The sequence below is a fragment of the Macadamia integrifolia genome, chromosome 2, assembly GCF_013358625.1.
Source record: "Macadamia integrifolia cultivar HAES 741 chromosome 2, SCU_Mint_v3, whole genome shotgun sequence".
Lineage (NCBI taxonomy): Eukaryota > Viridiplantae > Streptophyta > Magnoliopsida > Proteales > Proteaceae > Macadamia > Macadamia integrifolia.
The window spans coordinates 12,324,010-12,346,037 of record NC_056558.1 but is presented as its reverse complement, the minus strand read 5'-3'; the positions used below and the strand labels follow the sequence as shown (position 1 = coordinate 12,346,037).

At 35.7% G+C, this 22,028-nt stretch overlaps 1 protein-coding gene across 2 annotated transcripts; it reads left to right on the top strand.

The window, feature by feature from the left end:
• Positions 1–10,515: 10,515 nt before the first annotated feature.
• LOC122071869 lies at positions 10,516–18,543 on the top strand. 2 transcript variants are annotated; one of them, XM_042636322.1, is made up of 6 exons: positions 10,516–11,522; positions 14,509–14,650; positions 14,732–16,563; positions 16,651–16,735; positions 17,089–17,437; positions 18,017–18,543. In XM_042636322.1, exons 1-6 carry the CDS (start codon positions 10,585–10,587, stop codon positions 18,034–18,036), a joined length of 3,366 nt encoding a protein of 1,121 aa, XP_042492256.1. In that variant the 5' UTR covers positions 10,516–10,584; the 3' UTR covers positions 18,037–18,543. The 2 variants fall into 2 exon arrangements, with proteins under 2 accessions (XP_042492256.1, XP_042492255.1); XM_042636321.1 differs by having other exon boundaries at positions 10,517–11,522; positions 14,732–16,735.
• Positions 18,544–22,028: the final 3,485 nt, after the last annotated feature.

Here is a 22,028-nt window from a genome sequence, read left to right as displayed (position 1 = left end):
TCAAAGGGTCGACATCATCTGGTTAATTTGTTTTCTAGCTTAGGAAGAGACAAAAGATGATGATCCAGAACGCCATTTTGGCATTTTTCTAAGTGAACATGTATGGTATTCAATTTGATAGATTCACGTGTTCCCAATGGCTGCAAATATTGCAATTTGGAAGGGGTTTCAACTTTCAACCCATAAATTAAATAAAACCCTGATTGTTTTATTGTAATATTTATTTTAAATTTATTTTCCTCCTAATGATATTTTATATATAAAAAAAAATCAAAATTTTTATAAGTTTACTTTAAAATAAAAATTTTATTTTAAAGGATTTTTTTTCTGTACTTGTATATAGAATCAAACAAAGTTTAAAGAAAAATGAAAAAAAAATGTGTCAATATGGAATTGTCCTAGAATCGATTCATCATATTATTATATAGAATGATTCTTGGAATTGTTTTAGGGACTGAAGAATGAAACGTGATGGAGTTAGAATCAGTTTCATTGGTCAAGAAGAGAGATCAGTAATAAAATGGTTGTCATTGGATTTGCTAGGACCTTTGAAGTCGCTTATTGCCTTTATTTATGGTTATTTAAGAGTTATTATTCATAAGAATTTTTTTTTAATAATTATAACTTATATAAGAATTATATGATAATAATAAAGAAAAAATAAATAAAGATTGTGTCAAAGAAACACTTATATTTGAGTATCTAAGAACTTTTAGGGGTCAGAACAGTTGAGGAAATGGATCAGGTTGTGTCATAATTACGCAAAAACACCTATATAAATTTATTTCCATACCAACAGGTTCGAAGCACTCTAACCCTTTGTATACAAATCATGCCTCACCATCTTCCATGCTCCCATTGGTTGTCAACCTGGTGATCCCTTACCCTTAAATTAAAGATTAAGGGCCTGTTTGATTTTGTTTCTAGAAACGGATTTTTCATTTTTCTATGCTCAGAAACGGAAAAACACTCCAAAATCATACAGAAATAGAAATTTAGGCCTATTTTTGTGTCTGGAAACAGGACTGGAGAAATAAGTTAGACTTGTTTTTCTGTTTCTAAAAACAAGTGGGAGCGATAAAATTTGTGAAAAACCCGATTCTTCCCTCAACCTACCCAAACCCCCAACCCATTGTTGAAACTTTTTTCTATCCAAATGCGGCGATTCCAACCTAGTTGTGCGAAACTCACAATTTTGGATTGCCTTTATCATTCTGAAGCTCATCTTCATGAAACATACATGCAACTCCAACGTCATGCCTTCACTCGTGAATTGCATTCTTACAACTTCGTGCCTTCATTCATGTCTTGAACTCGACTACACAGTTGAAAAAGTTTTGGGAAACAGAAAAATTAAACACCTTTTGGCATTTTCAAAAATTGTCTCTTAGCACAAAAACAGAAAAAATCGTCTCTACTGTTTCTAGAGACAGAAACAGGAGAAACAAAATCAAACAACATTTCTACTCTTTCTGTGTTTAGAAATAGCAGAAACAACTTTCCATGTTTCTGAAAACAAAAACGGATTTTTTTGTGTTTGATAAACATGTTTCTCAAAATGTTTTTTGTAGACATAATGCCACTAAAAAACCCAATATATATCGGATGCCCAAATGGAACAGAGGGTTCGGTTGCCTCTTTTTAGGTTTAAATAGTTGAAAGATTTATCGGGCACAACAACATTTTTTTTTCTCTTAAATTCATTTATAGAAACAATGAAACAAGTCGGACTTTTTTTTTCAAAGTCGTTTTTAGAATTGTAAATAGGCATAAATTTTGATTTATGTTTCTAGAAACGGGTGAAATAGAATTACTTTATCAAACGCTTTTTAGGTTGTTTCTCCATTTCTGGAAACAAGAAAACACAGGAACGGTTGAAATGAAACATGGTCAAATTGTGCCTAAGATTCTCTTCACCTTCATTTGTTTATCAAAGGCATATGTACCTTGAGATTGCCAGAGGCTACTTGATTTCGTTCATAGAGATGGGAATATAATGATAACCTAAGGGCCCGTTTGATAACGTTTCTGCCGTTTCTATTTCAAGAAACGGCAGAAACATAAATTTCCGTTTCTAGAAACAGAAACGGAATTGAAGGTGTTTGATAAGTCATGCTTTTAGAAGTCGATGGTAACCAATGAAAGAATTGCCACAAGTCGTTTCCAGAAACGGCGAAACAAGTCAATTTGTTTCGCCTGGGTCGTTTCTTGAACCATAAATAAGTAAAAATTTCTATTTCTATTTCTAAAAATAAGTGAAACGAAACAGTTTTATCAAATGCTTTTTGCTCCGTTTTTGCTGTTTCTGGAAACAGAAACGACAGAAACGCGTTTCTTGAAACGTTCTCAAATGGGCCCTAAGAATCCAATCATGATGTCAGTGCGAGGATGGAAACTTTAGCCTTTGAGACACACCAAAAAAAAAGAGCATGAGAAGGTAGATTTGAGTTTGTGAGAGTTATATTTTGTCATGCTACGTTGTCTTATATTTCAGAATTTGTGACTCAACAGAGGTGTTGACTCATTGAAAGCTCATTTCACCAAATGTGCACTCCCCAACTCACTGACACAGTATCATTTTTTAATATTAAATATTTAATTGATTTTGAAATATTTTCAATCTATAATTACTGAAAAAATTAATAGTTTTTATATAAGTCTAGCCCATAGTTTTGCTAATTCAGCTAAGTGTTCTGAGGTCTCTAGTAGCCAGAAATAAGAATGCAAGATAGAGAGCATAAACAATATTTGTACTTTGTAGTTTTCTTTTAGAAAAATATATATCTACTAATAACCAATTTTCACATGTTTGAAATTTATATATTTTAATTAAAATTTAATAAACAAAAGAAATTATTAACAAAAAACCTATCAAACAATTTTTGCCAAAACCAGCATGTTTTTAAAAATTCAAATTGATGTGTAATAAGTAAAACCTTTGAAAGTTTTCTAAGTGGTGTACATTAATGGTACAAGTGTTAGGTGTAAGTGAGGTTGTTAAACATCCTGTTTGGTTTGATATCGCATAGTTTTTTGGTAAAAAGTTTTGTGCATAATCGTGTCATGCATTCAATCGTTGGATGAGAGATGAGGATATATGGTGTACCTGCCACCTCCATATCTCCTCACCTTCATCTGGATCATGCACCATGCATGACCATGGACCAAACCTCTTCCCTAATTCTTTTTTATATAAAAACCTTTATCTCAACATTGTCTAATTTTGGATTGATAAAGGTTCAATTAGAGAAACCATAAAACCGATAGCAATCAGTCTGATCAATTATATTCAATTATTGGTTTTTTATTGGTTTCTAATTAATTTAGTATCAATTCGGTCTCAATTTTTCATATAAACATTTATATTATGGATTTTTTTTTTTATTTCTAAAAACCAATTCTAATCTATCCGATCAATTTCAATTGATTCAACCAGCCGGTTCACATTTTCTTAAACCCCTAGGTATAGGTGTGGTGCAGTCCGTGTGGGCATGGGGTAGGCTCATTAATTTACCCCCTTCCCTAGTATTTACTCCCCTAGGCTCCATTAACTTTTCAAGGGTTCTTAAGTTAAATCAAGGTGTCATGTACTCATGTATAGGTCACCAAGTCTTAATAGGTGTGAGTTGTGACATCAGAAAAGCCTAAAAAACCGGTGTGGAGTTGCTTCAATTCAGGTTCATCCATCACCAAGTAGAGACTCTCATGGAAGTAGAAGCAGGCTTATCTCATGTCACAAATGCCCAAGCCTTCACTCCACTAGTCACATCTACCAGATTAATAGTCTCATAAGCCAGGTGAGAACATATTTAGTCACACCTTTGATATCCTTTGATGACATAAAAAAGCACGCCTCCAAGTATAGATTTTTTTTTTCTTTTGATGATTAAAAGATAGGGATTATGTTTTTCTTCATTTTTTTATCTTTTTTCACCTTGATGATATGACCTTATGATTGGATTTTAGTTCATCCATATATCACATAAGCATGAGGTCGATAATTATATTTTTTAATCTAATCAAAAGGTCAGATCCAAGCTTATTAAAGTGGTTCCTTTCTACGTGCTGGAATCATGGATGTAAGAATCAATATTGGATAGGTTGAATTGGCTGATTCGTGTCAATATCGATGTCGATAGACATTGATACTGATTTTTATCAATTTATTTATTTATTATTTTTTTTAAGTCTTTATCCCACAGGTGACTACCCTGTTGTTGTACCATAGATTCAGATCGATATTGGATCAACATAAGTAGAGACCCATACTATGATTGATAGCGATTCCTATACCTATGGCTGGATTCAGTCTCAAAAAAATTAGAATTGTCTGTCTGATCTAACAACACAATAATTCGGTGAATGAAACCCTAAAATTGGTTGCATCGAATCGAGATCGATCACAATTATTTCTGATTCAACCAATATGATTCCAAATCTTGAAATAGTGGTAAGATCATGTAGTTGAAGAGATTCGTTATTCACATGGGTGAAGAGATAGTAAGTCTTAAAATGTGATCGTTACAACTTCCCTAGCTGTGTTTGGATGTCAAGAAAAAAAAATGAAAGAAAAAAGAAATCATAATATTCAAAATCATTGATGATTATATGTCTATCTCTCTCCTCAATCATTTTTTTTTTTTGTTAAAATTTTTCAAAGAAAATGCCGCCTATCTCAAGTATAAAAAAGTGGTTTCTAGCGTTAAGTGGGCTGAGTTAGCTATACAGCGAATTTGATACCGATTTCTAAACCTCTAATATAGATTTTAAACAGTAGGCTGGGTTTAGGTGAGATAAATGAACCCAAGTATTCCTGGACAATAATGTGAATGCTAGTTTTAAAGGTTGCATGCATGAGTTGCAGACTTTCTCAACCATAAACATTACAAAACTAATAATATTTCATCTAATATTTGGAAAAAAAAAATCATGTTCATATAATTTCTATTTAAGCTTTAAATTAATAATAATTCATCTTATTTCTTTTCGATGAATCAACTTGTAGTGATTAATATGGGCATCGTTTGAATCTTGAGTTGGTACAAAAATGGGATCTCCACTAGCGGGAGACAAGAGATTCATATGAGAAAACATAAGTAAACGAGCCTCCGTTTGTGCCTCCAAAGATAAAGGTACATGAACAGCCATTGATCCCCATCAAAGTCTGCATTGAATCCCTTACGAACTAATGGATGTAAACAGCACATCCTTCCACTAAAATGAATTGGAATGCCTAGATGCCTACCAGTTAGATGTTCAAAGCATAATCCAATAGATTTTAGGTATACGGTTATCAGGGGAAAAAAGAAAAAGGAGGATAGGCTATACTTTTGCTATAGAATGTATGAAGGATATAATTTATTTGGATTAAAGAAGGATTTCTTATTAAATTAAAACACTTCGAAAGGGAAATAAAATTTCACACAAACGACGTATTTTTTCCTCAACTTGTCTTATAAACATAAAACTTGTAAATACAAACATTCAGTTCCAGTAGATGCCACATGAAACGTTGTTGGATAGATAGTACATAGTTTTAGATTAGCCACATATCAAATTCAGAACCTAACTAAATCAAATACCTTCTCGTCTATTGGCATTTATTTTTATATATGCTAATGCAACTTTAACCATTAATGTGCATATTCCATAGTTTTGAATTTGAAACCTTTCTTACCCAAAAAGTAAAAAAAAAATAATCAAAATTAAAACCTTTATTTTGTCAATTGGAAAACTCTGAATAGACTAAAATTTTACATATGAACATTGGATAAGAGTTGCACCACTAATCAACTTAAGGAATCTCCTTTCAATAAAGGTGATACAAAGAGTTTGCTAAATTTTATCAAATAAGAAAATTGTAGATTCTCAATTTCTGAAATAACAACACAACCAATGGCATTTCTTGATAATAATATTTCTGAAAGTGCATCATCCATGATAGTAACCCTCTTCTATATTAGCTTAAACATTGTAGATGTAGCTTTTAAGATGGCATTTGAGTTCATTTGGTGGATAAGCTTACCTAACTATCTCTTTTTGTTTTCTTCCAACAAATGGTACCAAAATTTAAAATTGGGCTGACACCCAAACGAAGAGGAATTTAGAAGATAAATAATGTGGTTGATCATATCTAATGTGATTGTTAATCACTTTATGCAAAAGAATAAAAAAACATTCAATTGAAATTTTAATCCCCAGATCATTGCAAATAAAAGGAAAAAAAAAAATTCACGTTGTCGAGGTATGAATTCCTTTGCATCATTTAAAAATTTTAATAGTCTCATCCTTGTTAAAACCCTCCTATTTAATGTCTAACACTTTGATTTCTTATCTTCATTAACGAGAAGTGTACTTTAACATCGTAATAAACCTTCTCCCAAAAAAAAAAAATATGTAGCCTTCACTTCATCTGGTCCACCATCTTAAAAAAAAAAAAAAAAAAAAAAAAAAAAAAAAAAAGGCTCTTATGTTGTGCCTAATTATGTACCAGAACACAACATAAAGACAACATCCATTTGCCCCACATAAAAGAGAAAATACAAATCAATTACAGAGAGTAATATAAGCCAAATGCAGCAATGTCTCTTTGAAACCTTAAAGTGACTCTATATTAGGATAATTGACATTTTCTGTATTACCATGTAAATCAACCCAAAAAATTAATTAGGTGGTTGTAACAACTATTTGTACAGATAATATTAACAACATTTGTTGGTCTCTGCAAAAGCATTGAAATGGGATATGGTAGTTTAGTGTTGTACTTTAAATGATTCGAAATAAAAGATTATTTTTCCTTCATCCATGCAAAAAAATGTATCTCCTCTGCTCTATGATGTGACCTTGTGATTGGATTCCTATATGATTATTGATTTCCATTCTTTATTATATATGATCAAAGATACCTTTTCCCATATTTTACATGTTTGTGTCTTTCTTAATTTTTATCTCCCAAAAGCTTTGAACCTAGAAATTTCATAGCCAGGTGGGGGTGAAGTGAGGTGAAGTGGCAAGGTTGTGTTTGTCTTATTTATTTTTCCATACGGTCTCTCTGGCCACACATATATGTAGTCTACCTAAGGAAGTTTTCAACAAACATATCTCAACATGTAGGTGTGCCTAGCTGCTCACAAGAGACGCATCTATACATGTCGATGGGAGGTGTCCAAGAGGATTGTTTACTTAGAGAGACATGGAAGTCCTCGGGAATCTTCTCAAGAGAGACACAACTATTGGGCTCCTTTGGATGGAAGTACTCGTTCAAACAAAGATGTCTAAAAAGCTCATTTCTTCTATAAATTTTTTTGGACATTTAGGCAATTTAGCATCCCAGCCTAAGTGGCTTCTCTCCCTCTTACTCCAAGTGTTTTCTTTGTCCTAGTCACTTTATGTTAAACATAACCAGTTTTTAAGTTTCTAAAAGATTTTCCTTTTAGTTGAGCAAAACTCTTTGCAAAGCCTCAATATGTGAGCGCAACAACTACTAGAGGACATGCTAGGTTATTTCATCTTGAATGCCAATTGGGATATATTGCACCATAGGGAATGTGTCAATGGTCTTAAGGAGAGTGACCAATGGCACAAGTACTTCTCCTCTTTTCTATATTTTAGAATATTTTCCAATAGAAAGAAGGAAACTACTTCCTAGGCTAGTGGTGGAGAGGAAATGTCTAGAACAAACTAAATGTGTTTCATCATAGTAATCGTTTCTTTCAAATTTAAATTATTAATCGTTTTTCTATCAAATATAAATTAAATAAAATTAAATTTAATTAACAAAATGTATCGATAACTTACTTTTATTGGTGTAATCGATCATACATAATATAAATTAAGACTAATATTAAAAATATATTTTTTAAATTCTAAATAATGATCGAAAATTGTGAGGGTTTTTTTTTTTTTAAGAGAATTAGTGGTCAAATGTTAATGAGAGAGAGAGAGAGGGGGGTGGGGAGCCACATTTGATAAGACAGAAAAGAAGTTATATGTAAGTATAGATTAATTTTTATTAAAATAATTGATTATATATATATATATAGATATATATTAAAGGGAAAAGAAGTTTGAAAGACAATGTGGTCCCTGCACTCAGACACAGAAGAGGGCGAAACCACCACTTTGTTCTTTATGAAAAGCGGAAATCCCTCCAATTTTCGTTGATGTTTCTGCATGCTCCCATTGACCTTCACACCATCGTAGGGGACATGCTGCCTTTCAAGAACCTTCTCCAATATATTAAATTATAGGGAAATGTTTTGTGTGAGGAATATAGTCCCTAAATCTAAACAAAAGAAAGGAAAAATGACTCTTCTATGAATACTTTCTCGTATACTCCCATTGTACTCGTCCATCGCACTACCTCACAAGAAAAACTCCAATAAATTTTAATTGTACATTAAAAAAAAATAATAATAAATAAATAAATAAATAAATAAAGACTTATAAAGGGAGAGAACCTAGTATCTTTTCAACTGCAATTTGCAGTAGCTACCACTTTTTCATTTTGAGGATAGAGAGAACTTACTATTTTTTCTATTGCAATTTGTAATGGCTACCACCTTTCACTTTTTTCTGAAAAATGATTTTAAAGGGCAAGTAATTTAACACTAAAAAAAAAAAATAACAGCACTAGACTCCAGATTAAGTATTGACCAAGCTGGCCATAGAATAGGCTCCATTCTTGAAAAGGATTCCCCTACTTTTCAATTTTAATGGAAAAGTCATGCATGGTTCACTTTATTGTGCATGTTGGAAGGTGGGAATTGTACCGCCTGTAACACTTGACATGCAATTAGTTTGTGTTCATAGGTTTATTGTATTTTATCAAATTTTTAGTTAACTTCACGAAATCTGGGAGTCGAAAAGTTGTGGATAACGTGGAGCACCAAGTACTTTAATTTTCAATACTTCAATCCTAGTTTTATAGTTTTGGCCAATGGACTCAGTTGCTTGTCCTCAAACCACAACGAAAACGAATTCCCTCCCATGTTCATTAATTTTTTTTTTGAAGGAAAATTTTAATATTAGAATGTAACACTTGTCTCATTCACAACGGATTGCTCTCAGGGCATAAGATGATTAGGGTTCGATTTACCAAAAAAAAATTGTTTAAAATCAACTTGATGGGTTTCACGTGGAAGATAGAAATAATAATCTCACATAAAAAATGGATAGTTCGATGTGGAGATTTATTTATTTGTATTTGGATACTCTTCTTGATGGCTAGCTTTGAAAATAAGTTTGGACCTGAAGTAATAATCCCACATTGAATGTGGTAGCCCAATATCGTAACTTATAAGTATTTGGGCCCACTCTCCATAATGGTTAGCTTTTGAGGATGGTAGAGTAGGGATCTCTCCCCTTTTATTGCTCATTGGATAGAGAAGAATCAGGTTTCTAAAATAAATTGATTCAATTTTGGTTTCAAAATATGAATTTTTTTCTTGATTTCGGTTACATGATTGAATTTTCGAACTGAATAAATCATATTCCTTTTTAATGTTTGATAAGGCGGATGATAAATCCTATTGTTTGTTAAAATTTAAAATTCTATTGTTTGTTAAGATTTGAAAAAAAAAAAATTTTATTTATTGGTGGATTATGACTTTACAAAAGGCCTTTATTTTGGGGGTTACTGAAGATGTAAAAAAATTGACCAAACACCTAAAATATAGGGTCCAAACTGAATGCAAACAGGGTCGAAACCCAATATTGAACCAAATAAAGAACCTAACCCAAAGCGTTTCAAGTCGGTTTGATTCTGATTTAGAAAATAACCTCTTATTCGATTTTGATTTAATTTGGTTTTTAGATGTTGTATCTTGAGTTGAACCGAACTGATTGACACCTTTTCTGTAATGGGTTCATAGTCTCTCTGTCATTAAATGCTCTAAGAGTATCCAATGGAGATTAGCCAAAACTTGGCTGCTGCCTGGGTTGCAGCCAAGTAGCTGCAACCCCTGGTACCAACCAAGGGAGTGGTATCTCAGGTGTAGGAGTGGAAAAATTCACCTAGGTGGGTATTTTCAAACCTGCCCCTGGGATTCCATTCCCTTGGCTGTTACCATGGGGTTGCGGCTACTTGACTGCAACTCGCGCAACAGTGAAAATTTTTGCAAGTTTCTACACACCACCTTATCACTGCATCACCTTTTAACAGATTCAATCTTGAACAACACTAACCCAAGATCTTCCTTTTTTTCCCAAAGCTCAGGTTACAACCTACAGAAATCCAGACTCATTTGGAAATTCATTTTTTCTCGAATGAATCAACCCACAGAAATCCAAACCCACCCAAATATGGGCCGGGCTGCCAATTGTCACCCCAAGTTTCTCATTTGCCATGGTCATTAATGGGCTTGTAGGACCTTTTATCAATTCACAATAATGTTAAGTGACCAGCCCAATTCTTTGTCCAGACCCCAGACCCCAGACCCCAGACCCCGGCCCAATCCAAACTCTTTTGGAAACTCGTGCGCTTCTCCATTTCCCTTGGATCTATCCGTCTTCTACGATTCGTCTCTATTAATTCAATTTCCCCTCTCTGCGGAAGTGGTGCCATTCTTCTTCACGTCCCTTCTGATGGCGATCGTCACTGTCGATTCTTCCACCCACGACCTGCAATTCGAAACAATACCACTCGTCGATCTCCGGCTAATCTCCCAGTCGGAGCTAAATTCTCTCTCCCTATGCTCTTATGAAGCCTTCGACCTCCACCGCTGCGACGACGTCGTAATCCCTAAAATCGACCGTTCCGTCTTCAATGAGAGTGCTGGAAGCCGAAAGCAAACGTACTCTCGCCTCCGCCTCGCTCCTCGCAAGCCAGAAATCACCAATGTCGGTCGTCGCAGGCGCTGCGCTGGCCTTCTTTCTCTTCCCAAGCCTCCTCCTAACCCCGTAGACGACCCTGAACGAAAGGAGAATCAACGCATCGCCACTCTTCTCCGAGATCTTCTCTTGAAAGATAATTCTGCCAAAACTGACCTAATCCCTCTTGATTACGAACATAGAAAGTCACCGACACTACTACAACCTGTACCGTTGAAGGTCGACAATAAATTTCCCCTGCAACAGTTTCCGGTCGTTGTTGCCTGTAAGGAAGTGAAGAAGAGAGGTAGGAAACGGAAGCACGAACTGAAGCCGCCTCAGATTCAGGGAGATGGCAACAGCAACGTGATGAGTAATGGTATTGTTGTTTATGAGAATGGATTGAATGCCAACAAGGAGCTGACTATGGAGATTGTGAACCGAAATGGTGTCGCCGTTGATATTGATGCATTGGCTAATTATCAAGATCCTTTTGGTCCGGAATTGAGAAGGAGAACCGTTGGTTTGGAGTCTGAAACGGCTTTGTTAGTGTTTATGAAGGATTTGAACGGACAGTGGGGCAGCAGGAGGAAGAAAAGAAAGATTGTCGATGCCAGTGATTTCGGGGATGCGTTGCCTAAAGGTTGGAAGCTTTTGCTCACGCTCAAGAGGAGAGAAGGTCGCGTGTGGTTAAACTGCCGCAGATACATAAGGTCTTAACATGCCTTGTTTACATTTTCTTTCACCCCGACTGTTGGTTTCCTGATATTCTTGATCATAATTAATAACTGACTTCATGTTAAAATCTAATGCCACTTTAGTTTCAAGATGATACGCTTATACTTCGCTGGTTGCAGCCTGTGCATTCTTTCTGTAGATGTGGAGAACTCTGATAATGTAAAACCCACTATATTGATAAACGGTGTTGAGTATGATTCCCACTATTATCCCAACATTATAAACTGCAAAGCCATTGCATTGTTTAGTCTTTGTATAATGAAGATAAGATATTGACACTAACGAGAGACTAGTTTGGTTCTTTTAGTGAATAAAAGCAAGACGGACATTTATAGAGTTATCATCTGTTAGTCTTGAATTCCAGTTTGCAATTTATTGACATGTTTAGTCTTGAATTTCAGTTTGCCATTTATTCACATGCTGGGTTTTACAACACAATGTTGGAAACTTGGGGATGGAATAAAATTGTGGGATGGTATTTGGTGTAAAGAATATACCTATATGTCTGTATCCCTTAACTCCATACCATTATTGTCTGAAAATGCTTACAAATTCGGTTTTTCAATCTATTAAGTGTATTCTGCTTTTTCTTATTGATGTCCAAGAGATTCAAGATGCGGGACAGGTTTGGCAACCTCTGCAGGCTGTGAGCTCAATTTGTAACCCTATGAAGGCCTAGAGTTGTACTGGGCCCTGAGCTAAATAGGAGTTCTTTATTTTTGGATCTAAATACCTCTCTCTATTCAGACTTTTGATCGATCAGTTTTTATGGAATGGAAGTTACAAATTTCATTCCATGTTTTTGAGTGTGTGGTTCCTTCTCTTTAGGTTAAAAAAAAGGGCCAGTACCCACCGCTGGTCCCACCTATGTGGAGTCTTGGGAGAGGTCAAAGTTCAAGATTCTGGTTTCAAGCCTGATTTTGACCAGGCTCGAAACCGAAATATTTCGATCAAAAAGTGAAATTTTGGTCAAAACCTGTACATTTTTGCCAACAAGTTTTGATAAAGGGTTTCGAGGTCCAAATGGTCAAATTAAGTCCCGAAATTTATAGGAACCCCTATTTTAGGCTCTCTAAACATAGTGGAACCCTTGGATTTTAAAAATCACACCCTAATTCGTAGTTTGACTTTGGATCCTGGGTCGGTAAGTGTAACATTTTAATATGGCCTATTCAGCACAATGTTTAGTACTAGAACACATGTCATTCAATCGGCCAATGATGTCTAACATATATAAAGTTGTGCTCTAAACACCAAGTATTAACCCTATTATTTTTTTTTTTCCAAAAAGTGGTGCAAGAAAATCAATTTATTTTTTACAAAATTTTTAAAATGTTTTAAGAATAGAAAATAAATTCCATCTCCGTGAAGTCATGGATTGGGCTACAATGTGTAACATAAAAAATAATGACAACCAACTACCAACTATTTATCTTTTTTTTTTGGGTCAAATTTAATTTTTGGGAAAACTGACATATCTCAAACTTTGAATCTTGCACAATTCTTCTAACAATGCAGCAAATCGTCACTTCCAATGGATCCCCATTTTGCTCAAGTACTTGTTCCAACCTTGTACAACAGTGATTTGGACAAGAAACACAAAAAGTAGGTTTCCCACTCTTCCTTGGCAAAACTTGACAAAATGAAATTTTATTTGATACTTTCCTTTATATACAAGGCAAAGTAATATTTTTCCCTTTATATAAAGAAACCTGAAATAGTATGTAAGTAATAATAATAAGTACTTAGCAACAAATATAATTGTACATTATAGATCACAAATCATTCAAGATGATCCAAATCTAGGTCAGTTTTTTAGTTTAGACGTGATACTTGGCAAAAACAGGCAACAAAAGTCAAGATTTAAGCTTTTTTCAACATAGTTCAACCGGCAGCTTTGATGTTCAATCTTCACTTTGATCAGCTTTGATTAAAAAATTTTCCTTGTGTAATTACTCCTCCTTTTTCGTTTTTGACCGTAAATGGGATCCACTTTTTTAGCCAAAAAATCAGAGTAGGAAGAAGTTTCCTTTTAAAAAAACTGGGGTATTTGGGTTTTACCAGTCTGTGTATCGAGTGTATCAGTCCATATAAGTCTATATTGGTTCTATACATAATTTTTTATGAATTAGTTTTGTATCGTATCAATCTTAATAAATACCGGCTGTATCATATCGATTCTGATACCATGAAGGTGATGCATTTCAATTTGTACAACTTTTAATACAACTCAAAAACAAAACTCAAAAAATATAATTTTTTAGGAGAATGTATGGTTCCCATCTGGTAGCTAAGCTCCCATATGAGGGATGTAGAAGTTCCATCTGTTTGCCCATGAAAATGATCTACAAAAAGATTGAAAGGAAGTGGAACTCTTTCACAGTCCTATTCCTCATGAGATTTTACGTTTTACCACTTGCCACATATGGTGCATGGGTAGGTCGACGTGATAGAGGACCTTGCACACATCTCACTATTAACATTTCCACTAAAATTGAGTGATGAAAGTGGCCCAAAGTTCAACAAAAGTTTCAAAAAGAATTACAAAATTTCCAAGAGAGAAATAACATTAACACAAATGGCATGGTAGTAATTTTGAGTCACTTTCCTCATTTGATGCTGAAATTTGACCAGCGAGATGGGTGGGTGCATCCTTGTATTGTCACATAGTAGGTGGTGAACTGTTGACTTCACCAGATATGGAGTTGTTTAATTTTCACTGTAAAAAAATTCTGAGAGTGTTGGTTTCTGACCTGTGAGAGAGATCTCGCAAGTGGGATATATCCTATGGTGGCTACAAAGCTACAGAATACATGAGACATTCTCAACATTCTGTTGGTAGATGTGGGCTATGTGGCTTCTATTGTATCTTTCATGCTTTTCATTATTTCTGTGTTTCTGTTGTATATGTTTCATAATTTGTTTCTTACATCTTTTTGTGCTTATTTTGGTATTATCCAGCCCAAGTGGACATCAATTTGTCACCTGCAGGGAAGTTTCTTCATTTTTGCTGTCATATTTTGGACCTCAACATTCAAGCCTGCAAAATTCTGGTCACAGTGATAGGAATACTCAGCAAACCCCGAAATTGTCTTCTCAAATTGTAAGTTGGTATTTATCAAATAGTTTTGTTCTAGACTTCTAGTTCAAATTCATTTTATTAGTTTTGTGGGATATACAACAGACTGCAGGTCTTACCTGTCAAGTTGACAACATGAAGGAAGACCCCGCTTGCCATTCCACATCACTGATGACAGTTCATACTAATGACCTTGATAAGCAAGTTGCGTTATTGGGAGATGAGAATCTGGCTGAGGTCCAAGTACGAGATCTTTTAGAATGTCACAAATGCAATATGACTTTTGAAGAAAAAGATGCGTATTTGCAGCACTTGCTGTCGTCTCACCAGAGGAGTGCAAAAAGGTGTAGAATTGGTTCATCCATTTCTGATGGGGTGATAATTAAAGATGGAAAATATGAATGCCAGTTCTGCCATAAAGTTTTTGAAGAAAGGCATCGCTACAATGGTCATGTTGGGATCCATGTAAGGAACTATGTCAGGAATCTTGAAGTTCTACCAGGTCCAATTACTGTGCGAAAAAACAGTAAGTCTTTGTCCTTAGGTGCTGTTCCGTCTGGTGTCCATATGATGGGTTCATCAGTCTACATTAACAAGGGTTCTATTTCAGAAACTTCTACTGCCAAACCTAATGATGAACTGAATGTTGGCTCTGTTCATTGTAAACTGGATGTGATTTCCACTCATGGAACTCCTGCTGAATCCAACTGTGAAAGGATGAGTTATTCTTCTGATAGTAAACAGCTTACAAAGTGTGATAAGAGCTCTATTCCAGCAGTTGTTGATGCTAAAACGAATGAACTGAATGTTGGTTCTCTTCATGCTAAACTCGAGGCAACTTCCATTCTGGAAACTCCTACTAGCGAATCCATATGTGAATTAAATGTTAATTCTTCTCCTAGTAAACTGGTTTCAGAGGCTTACAAAGATTCTATTCCAGACACTGCAGCTGCCGCACTTAATGATGGACATAATGTTAGTTCTTTTTGTACTGAACAGGATCCAGCTTCCATTCTGGAGCCTCTTCCAAGTGTACCCAAGTATGGACCGAGTGTTTCTTCTCAGGTTAATCTGGTCAAGGAGGCTGGAAAGGAATATAGTCTAAAAACTTCTACTTCCAAAACTGATGATGAACAGAATGCTTGTTCATTTCATACTAATCCAAAAGAGGTTCCCATTCAGGAAACTCCTATTGATGTATCAAACTTTCAACCAAACATTGGCACTTGTCATAGTGAACTGATTACTGAAGCTAACAAAGATCCTGTTCCTGAAGCTTCTGCTGCAGAATTTTCTGATGGAAGGGATGTTGGTGCACTTTATAATATACTGGATGGAACGCCTAATGGAAAATCCAACTGCGACCTGAATGCCAGTTCTCGCAATAAACATGTTATGGAGGATAGTAAGATTGAAGGAACAATGGTTGAGAAATGTTACAATAAATTATCTGGTGATTCTAAAAGTCCTGATAGCAATTCCAAAATGGCTGGTGAGGCTAATGATGTTGGAAATGATAAATTCAGTTTTTGCTTGGATTCTGGAACTTTTTTTTCTGACAAGAAGGATTGCAGTACTTTTGGTACTTTTGATGTAAACAATAGTTATGAAGCTACTTCAATTAAGAATGATCAGTGTGCTATTGAGCTGGAAAGGCTTTCTGGAAGCTGTTTACTAACTCCTGGCACTGAGCAAATTTGTGGGCTTGATGGTATTGTGAATGAGGTTCTTACTAGTGTTGCACAGGGGCCCAAACTTGATAAAATGGAAAAGTCTGGGAATAGTGAACTTAAAAGTGGTTTCAGCAGCTGTGATGCTGGAGCCAGTAAAGATGTTGTAACAGAGACTACTCAGATCGCTGATGAAGGAAACGTACCAAAGGATGGGGTGGCTGAGCCCTCATTGCTCTTGATGCAGTCATCAGGCTGCAATAATGAACTTGGAAGTGGTTTTGGCAGCTGTGATACTGGACCCAATAAGAATGTTGCAACAGAGACTACTTGGACCTCTGATGGAGGAGATGTACCAGAGGATGGGGTGGTCAACTCCTCATTGTCATTGATGCATCCATCAGGCTGTTTTCCGGAGCCTATTATGACCTTAGATAAGGTATCAGACCTTATTCTTTGTTTTCTAAGATATGCATGTTCCTAATTAAGTTAACAGATGTTCTCGTAATTATCTTTTATTACCATGAATTTGTCTATGGGTGCGAATTTCTCTATTACTTAAAGCTGTGTTCACCACATGGCAAGCTGTGGTGGAATACAGCTTGCACAACCCTGTGACATTTAACACCCCCACCCCACAAGGGGGAAAAAAGGGAAAAGAGAGCTAGGAAGGAAGACTAAAAATCTGAAATCTGATTGGCAAAATTTTTTTTTTTTTTTTTGTAATACTGATTACGAGTGAAAAAGTTTCAGTGTTTTCATCTTACTACGATTGGTATTTATAATGGACAGGGGGCAGATGAAATCTGCAAAGTCAAGAAACTTGAAAACATGTCAGGTTTTGAAGAGCTGAGGTTGGATGATATAGAGCCTTCGCGGTTCAGTTTTATGACTGGGAAAGAATCAAGATCTCTGCCCGAAGAATCCATGGGTGTTGCATACAATGCAGCGTTGGAGAAAGAGCTTGATTCCACTGTTCGGTTTAATCGGGAAGCAGTCTACCCGAGTATGGCTAGCGCAAATCAGCCTACAACTGTTTGTGTATGGTGCAGAATGGAGTTCAACCATGAGGCAGTGTACTCTGAAATGCAATCACATTCTTTTGGTTTTATGTGTCCAGGCTGCAGGGCCAAGATATCAGGTGAAGTAAATGTGTTGGATACTGGCTTGCCAATGAATTCTGACCAACTATGAACAGTGATATGCTGCTTTTGTTTCTTTTGGGAATTTAGTAATAATCTCTTCTCATGCATTTACTCGTCTCTTTATTTTTTTATTTTCTCCCCAACCTCTCCTCCCCTCCCCCCCCCTGCACATGTGCAGATGGATAGGGTGCCATATTTAGTGGCAACTTGTCAAATTCCAGAGCATAATTCAATCATTTGCCACACCCCAAATCCAAAATAAAAAATCATTGGCATTTCTCCCATACTCTTTTCAGCAATCGACTCATTCTGCAAGAGGCAGAATTTCAACTTTCCTTAAAAACAATCAATATGTGTTTGGTGAACCTTACCACATGATTAAATGGTGGCATGAACGATATGGCCGTAATAACAAAGCCTGCCTTCATGGATTTCTGTCCTGTGATGTATTCTGAATTTCTGACAGCTGGATATATTGCTCATGAAGTATCACTGTTTTTCCATTTCTTTTTATCTTCTGGCAGGTGATTATTTGAGACATTATATTTCTAATATTGATTACTTTAATGTTCCAGGTTGTAATACTACAACATAGATGCAGGAAGGTTAGGTTGCTAATTACTTATTGGGTTGCAGTTGCACAGCAGGCTTGGACATGAATTAGGATCCCCAGTTTTGGTTTAGCTGTACAGATGACAACGGAGAGGATATCTATCTGGAGCTTTGCTTCTTGATGGAGTTACTTTGTAAGATTTTTCCATGCTCTTTGTTCAATTTTTCGAAAAGACTAAAATCTGTTGTGGTTAGCTGATTTCGGTACCACATCAGCATCACTTGTAAAGAGGAGGGAATGGTGAAAGAGAAAAGAAAGAGAATGAAGGCAAGTTGACTCATTTGTAAAGAGGAGGGAAAGAGGGAAGAGGGAAGAGGGAAGAGGGAAGAGGGAAGAGAAAGGAAAGAAAATAAATTTAATAACCAAAGGGAATGATTTGGAATTAATGCGTGATTACAAAAATTTCTGTTAGTATGATATACAATTTTTTTCCAATGAGGATAATATTGTCATTTTAAATGTATATTAAAAAAATGTGTATGACAAGGATATAATGATGTCAATTTCAAATTAATTTTAAAATTCGTCTTATACCCCTATCTTAAATGTCTTTTAGGCATAAGATAAGAGGTAATTGAATAAAAGTGTTAAGTGTTTTTATTTTAATATCAAAAAAGAAAAAATCGATTTATTTAAAAGGTAACGAGAAATATCAATGTTTGAGCTTGTGCTCGAGATATGAGTTAGTTTGGCCGTACCATGTCGTTGTTGGGCAAGTTGGTCCAAATTTCCCCTAGATTCTATCCGTCGTCCTTTGTTCGCTTGACACCATGAAGAAGACTCCTGTTGTTTGCATCAATGGTTGTTCTTGTCATCATATAATTAGCACACAAATGATACACATTTTCCTAAACTAATGATAAAATTAGTCCAACCAGATATATTAAGGCTCCGTTTGGTATCGTTCTAAAAAAACGTTTCTGGAGTTTTTTCGTTCTATTGAAACGAAAAAATGGAATCTTCTGTTTGGTGCACTTATGGTCCGTTTCTGTTTTTTTGGAACAAAAAGTGAAAAAAAAAAACTGAAAAAACGAGATTGGACGGAACTCCAATGGAGTTCCGTCTTTCCAGTTTCGTTCCATTTTACAAAAAAAAAAAAATTTCCCGATAAAAATCTGAAATTTTGAAACACCATTTTTTCGTTTTTAAACTGCGTTTTGACACAGAAACTGAAATTTTCGTTTTTGACACGAAACGGCGTTTCTGGAACAGAAACGATACCAAACGGGCCCTTAGTGGTTTAGTTACACCCACAAAAATACACAAATAAGAATTGATGGGGTTAAGGTTCGAATGTCGGGTATCAACTGAACTGTAATGGGATGGAATCACCTGTTGAGTTAGGGATTGACCAAGTTGAGCAGTCCATTGCTTCACAGATTCAGATTGTAGAACGAAAAATGGATTAGGTTTAATATTAGTATAAACAACTTTATTACGGTGGGATAAAGGTAGTAGCATGTTGTAATAAATAAAAAAATTATTCAAATCACAGTCAAGAAATGTACTAGAATTAAAGAAGTACAAAATTGAATAACTAAAAGAGTTAGGCTGTGTTTGGTAATGTTTCTGAAAACGTTTTGTGTCAAAACTAAAATTTCAGTTTCTGTGTCAAAACGTCGTTTTTAAATGAAAAAATGGTGTTTGGTGAATCTATTTTTGAAACGGTTTCAAAACTCAGGTCTTCTCTCCTCTCTGTGCGCGAAATTGTGAAAAATGAAGAGCTAGGGCCGAAGACAAGTTTATCGGGAATAATTTGCCTAAAATACCCCAAATAGTTTTTTTTTTTTAATTTTTTATTCGGAACGAAACTGGGAAGACGGAACAACTATTTGTCGTTCCGTCAATTCTAGTTTCTGTTGCTCTTTATTCACTTTTTTGTTCCAATAAAATGAAAACTCGCCCATGATGCACCAAACGTTTTATTCAGTTTTTTTGTTCCAATATAACAAAAAATTCTAGAAATGTTCCAATAGAACGTTACCAAATGCATCCTTAATACATAAAGCTTCAGTTTTGAATAGGATTCCTCTCCATAGAGCTCAGGGACTGAGATTGTGAGAGTGATCCCACTAATAGGGTGACCTCGGGACACATGCTCGGGTCTTCCCATCCACAGGATTGCTCTTTGATCCCTAGGCTCCATAGAGTGGAGTCAGAATTCTTAGGAGAAGAAAATATGCCAATAAACCTATAAAAATGTCGTTCAGACACTTCCTTTCTTAAACATCCAACTGTAAGAATTTGATAATCATCCTTCCACATGGGCGAAAAAAAAAATGTTCTGGTGTCTACTTTCAGTGTGAAAGTGCTAGAATCTTTTGCAATCTTTTATATTTATATATATATATATATATATATATAATTTAAAGTGCTAATATTGCATGTTATGTCAGCCTCACCAGCTGAACATCTAATAGCAAATTATAGCTAAGTTCCCCCACATTAGGGGTACCAGTGACTGGGGTGTCCTTTAAACAATCATATAATGTTAGACTTAACGGTCATTGTTCGTAACAATAACAAACACATCATATTTGACATTAGAGTTAACGGTCTTTGTAGAGGTCAAACTTCTGTACCCAAAACCTCTTCCCAGCAATAGAGTCAATCCCGTGAGGCCGTTACCTCCTAAGAAGGTTCATAAAAATAGTTTTTAGTATATAAAAAATGGAGTCATAGAAAAACAATATTAGAGGACAGCAAAGTATTTCATATGAGGAAGAGAGCGACATAAAGAGATGCTAGTAAACCCCATCACTCAAGGAGTTCTGTCCCAAAATTAGTAAGTGAAAAAGAACTCTACCCATCCTCTTTCCCCATGCCCAGACATAGTAGGGCATGAAAAGACCTAATTTCCTATGCACGGTGGGTATTTCTAGATGTGGGGAACAAGGATGAACTGTTGGTGTACGATGTCTTGTATTCCATCACAGTTTAACCCAGGGAGTACTGGTGCAACGTCTTGACAAGCAGGACGGTTGTCCCACTAACCGGTTAATGGGCCGTGGGGATTGCAAGGGGGCATGAGACCCCCTGCATAGCAGGGGATGTAGGGGGTGCAGCCCCCAGCTCGAATTTTTTTATTTGAGGATAATTGTGTACTTTCCGGATTAAAGTTTTTCGTTATATATTGGTAGCGAGGGTTTCTTTTTCTATAATGCAAGCAATACTGAGGAGTGTGAGGGACAAGCGTTGTAACCCTATTCTCCATTGATAGTGAAGTAAAATCTCATCTCACCGGGGACGTAGACAATCTTGCCGAACCTTATATATCTGTGTGCATTGCTTGTTCTTATTTTTCCACTATCTTCTGCATCATTTTAGGGTTGCGTTTCTACATGAACATAGTTATCTTTCTCAAAAAAAAAATTTTTAAAAAACCTAAAAAGCTAATGTGCAGACTCCCTTTCACTTCCCACCCATAGACTTTATATTCTCTCTTAATTAAACGCTCCACATTGAATGATTCGAGCACCTACCGCTTATTGATGGAAATCTGCACTCTAGATGATAGGGATTACCTCTCCAAAATAATTATTTAGGAAGAAGAAGGAAAAACACTACTTGGTTGCGTATAGTTCGGTGCTGGGGCTAATGAGATGGAGCATAAGGGCCTCAGCAGGAGTGGACAATTATTTCACTCTCCCTTGTGTTTGGGCGTAAGGACCATGCGACCAATAACATTTTTTTCCCCCTTATAAATAAGCCCTCACCCCCTAAACATCCAATCTGGTAAAAAAGGTGAGTCGATCCGGGACATCTTGGGATCCTTACTAGTTACTACTAAGGGACCATCAGTACTTTAAAGGTCAGAATCGGATCCGCGGGTTTGATCGATCTTCAATCCGGATTCCTGTCAATCCGAATTAGCAGATTCATCCGCTCACTGGAGACGATTTTATATTTAATTTCCGAATAATCGGCAAAGGCCGATCTGTTCCCGGGCTTAGAATTAGAAATCGTGTTTGATC

What these genes read in the sequence shown, in the direction of transcription:
- LOC122071869 (XM_042636321.1), top strand. Translation starts at nt 10,585, where the DNA reads ATGGCGATCGTCACTGTCGATTCTTCCACCCACGACCTGCAATTCGAA. An exon ending in CGAAATTGTCTTCTCAAATT is followed by an intron (nt 14,651 to 14,731) that starts GTAAGTTGGTAT and finishes GATATACAACAG; the next exon opens with ACTGCAGGTCTTACCTGTCA. An exon ending in CTATTATGACCTTAGATAAG is followed by an intron (nt 16,736 to 17,088) that starts GTATCAGACCTT and finishes TATAATGGACAG; the next exon opens with GGGGCAGATGAAATCTGCAA.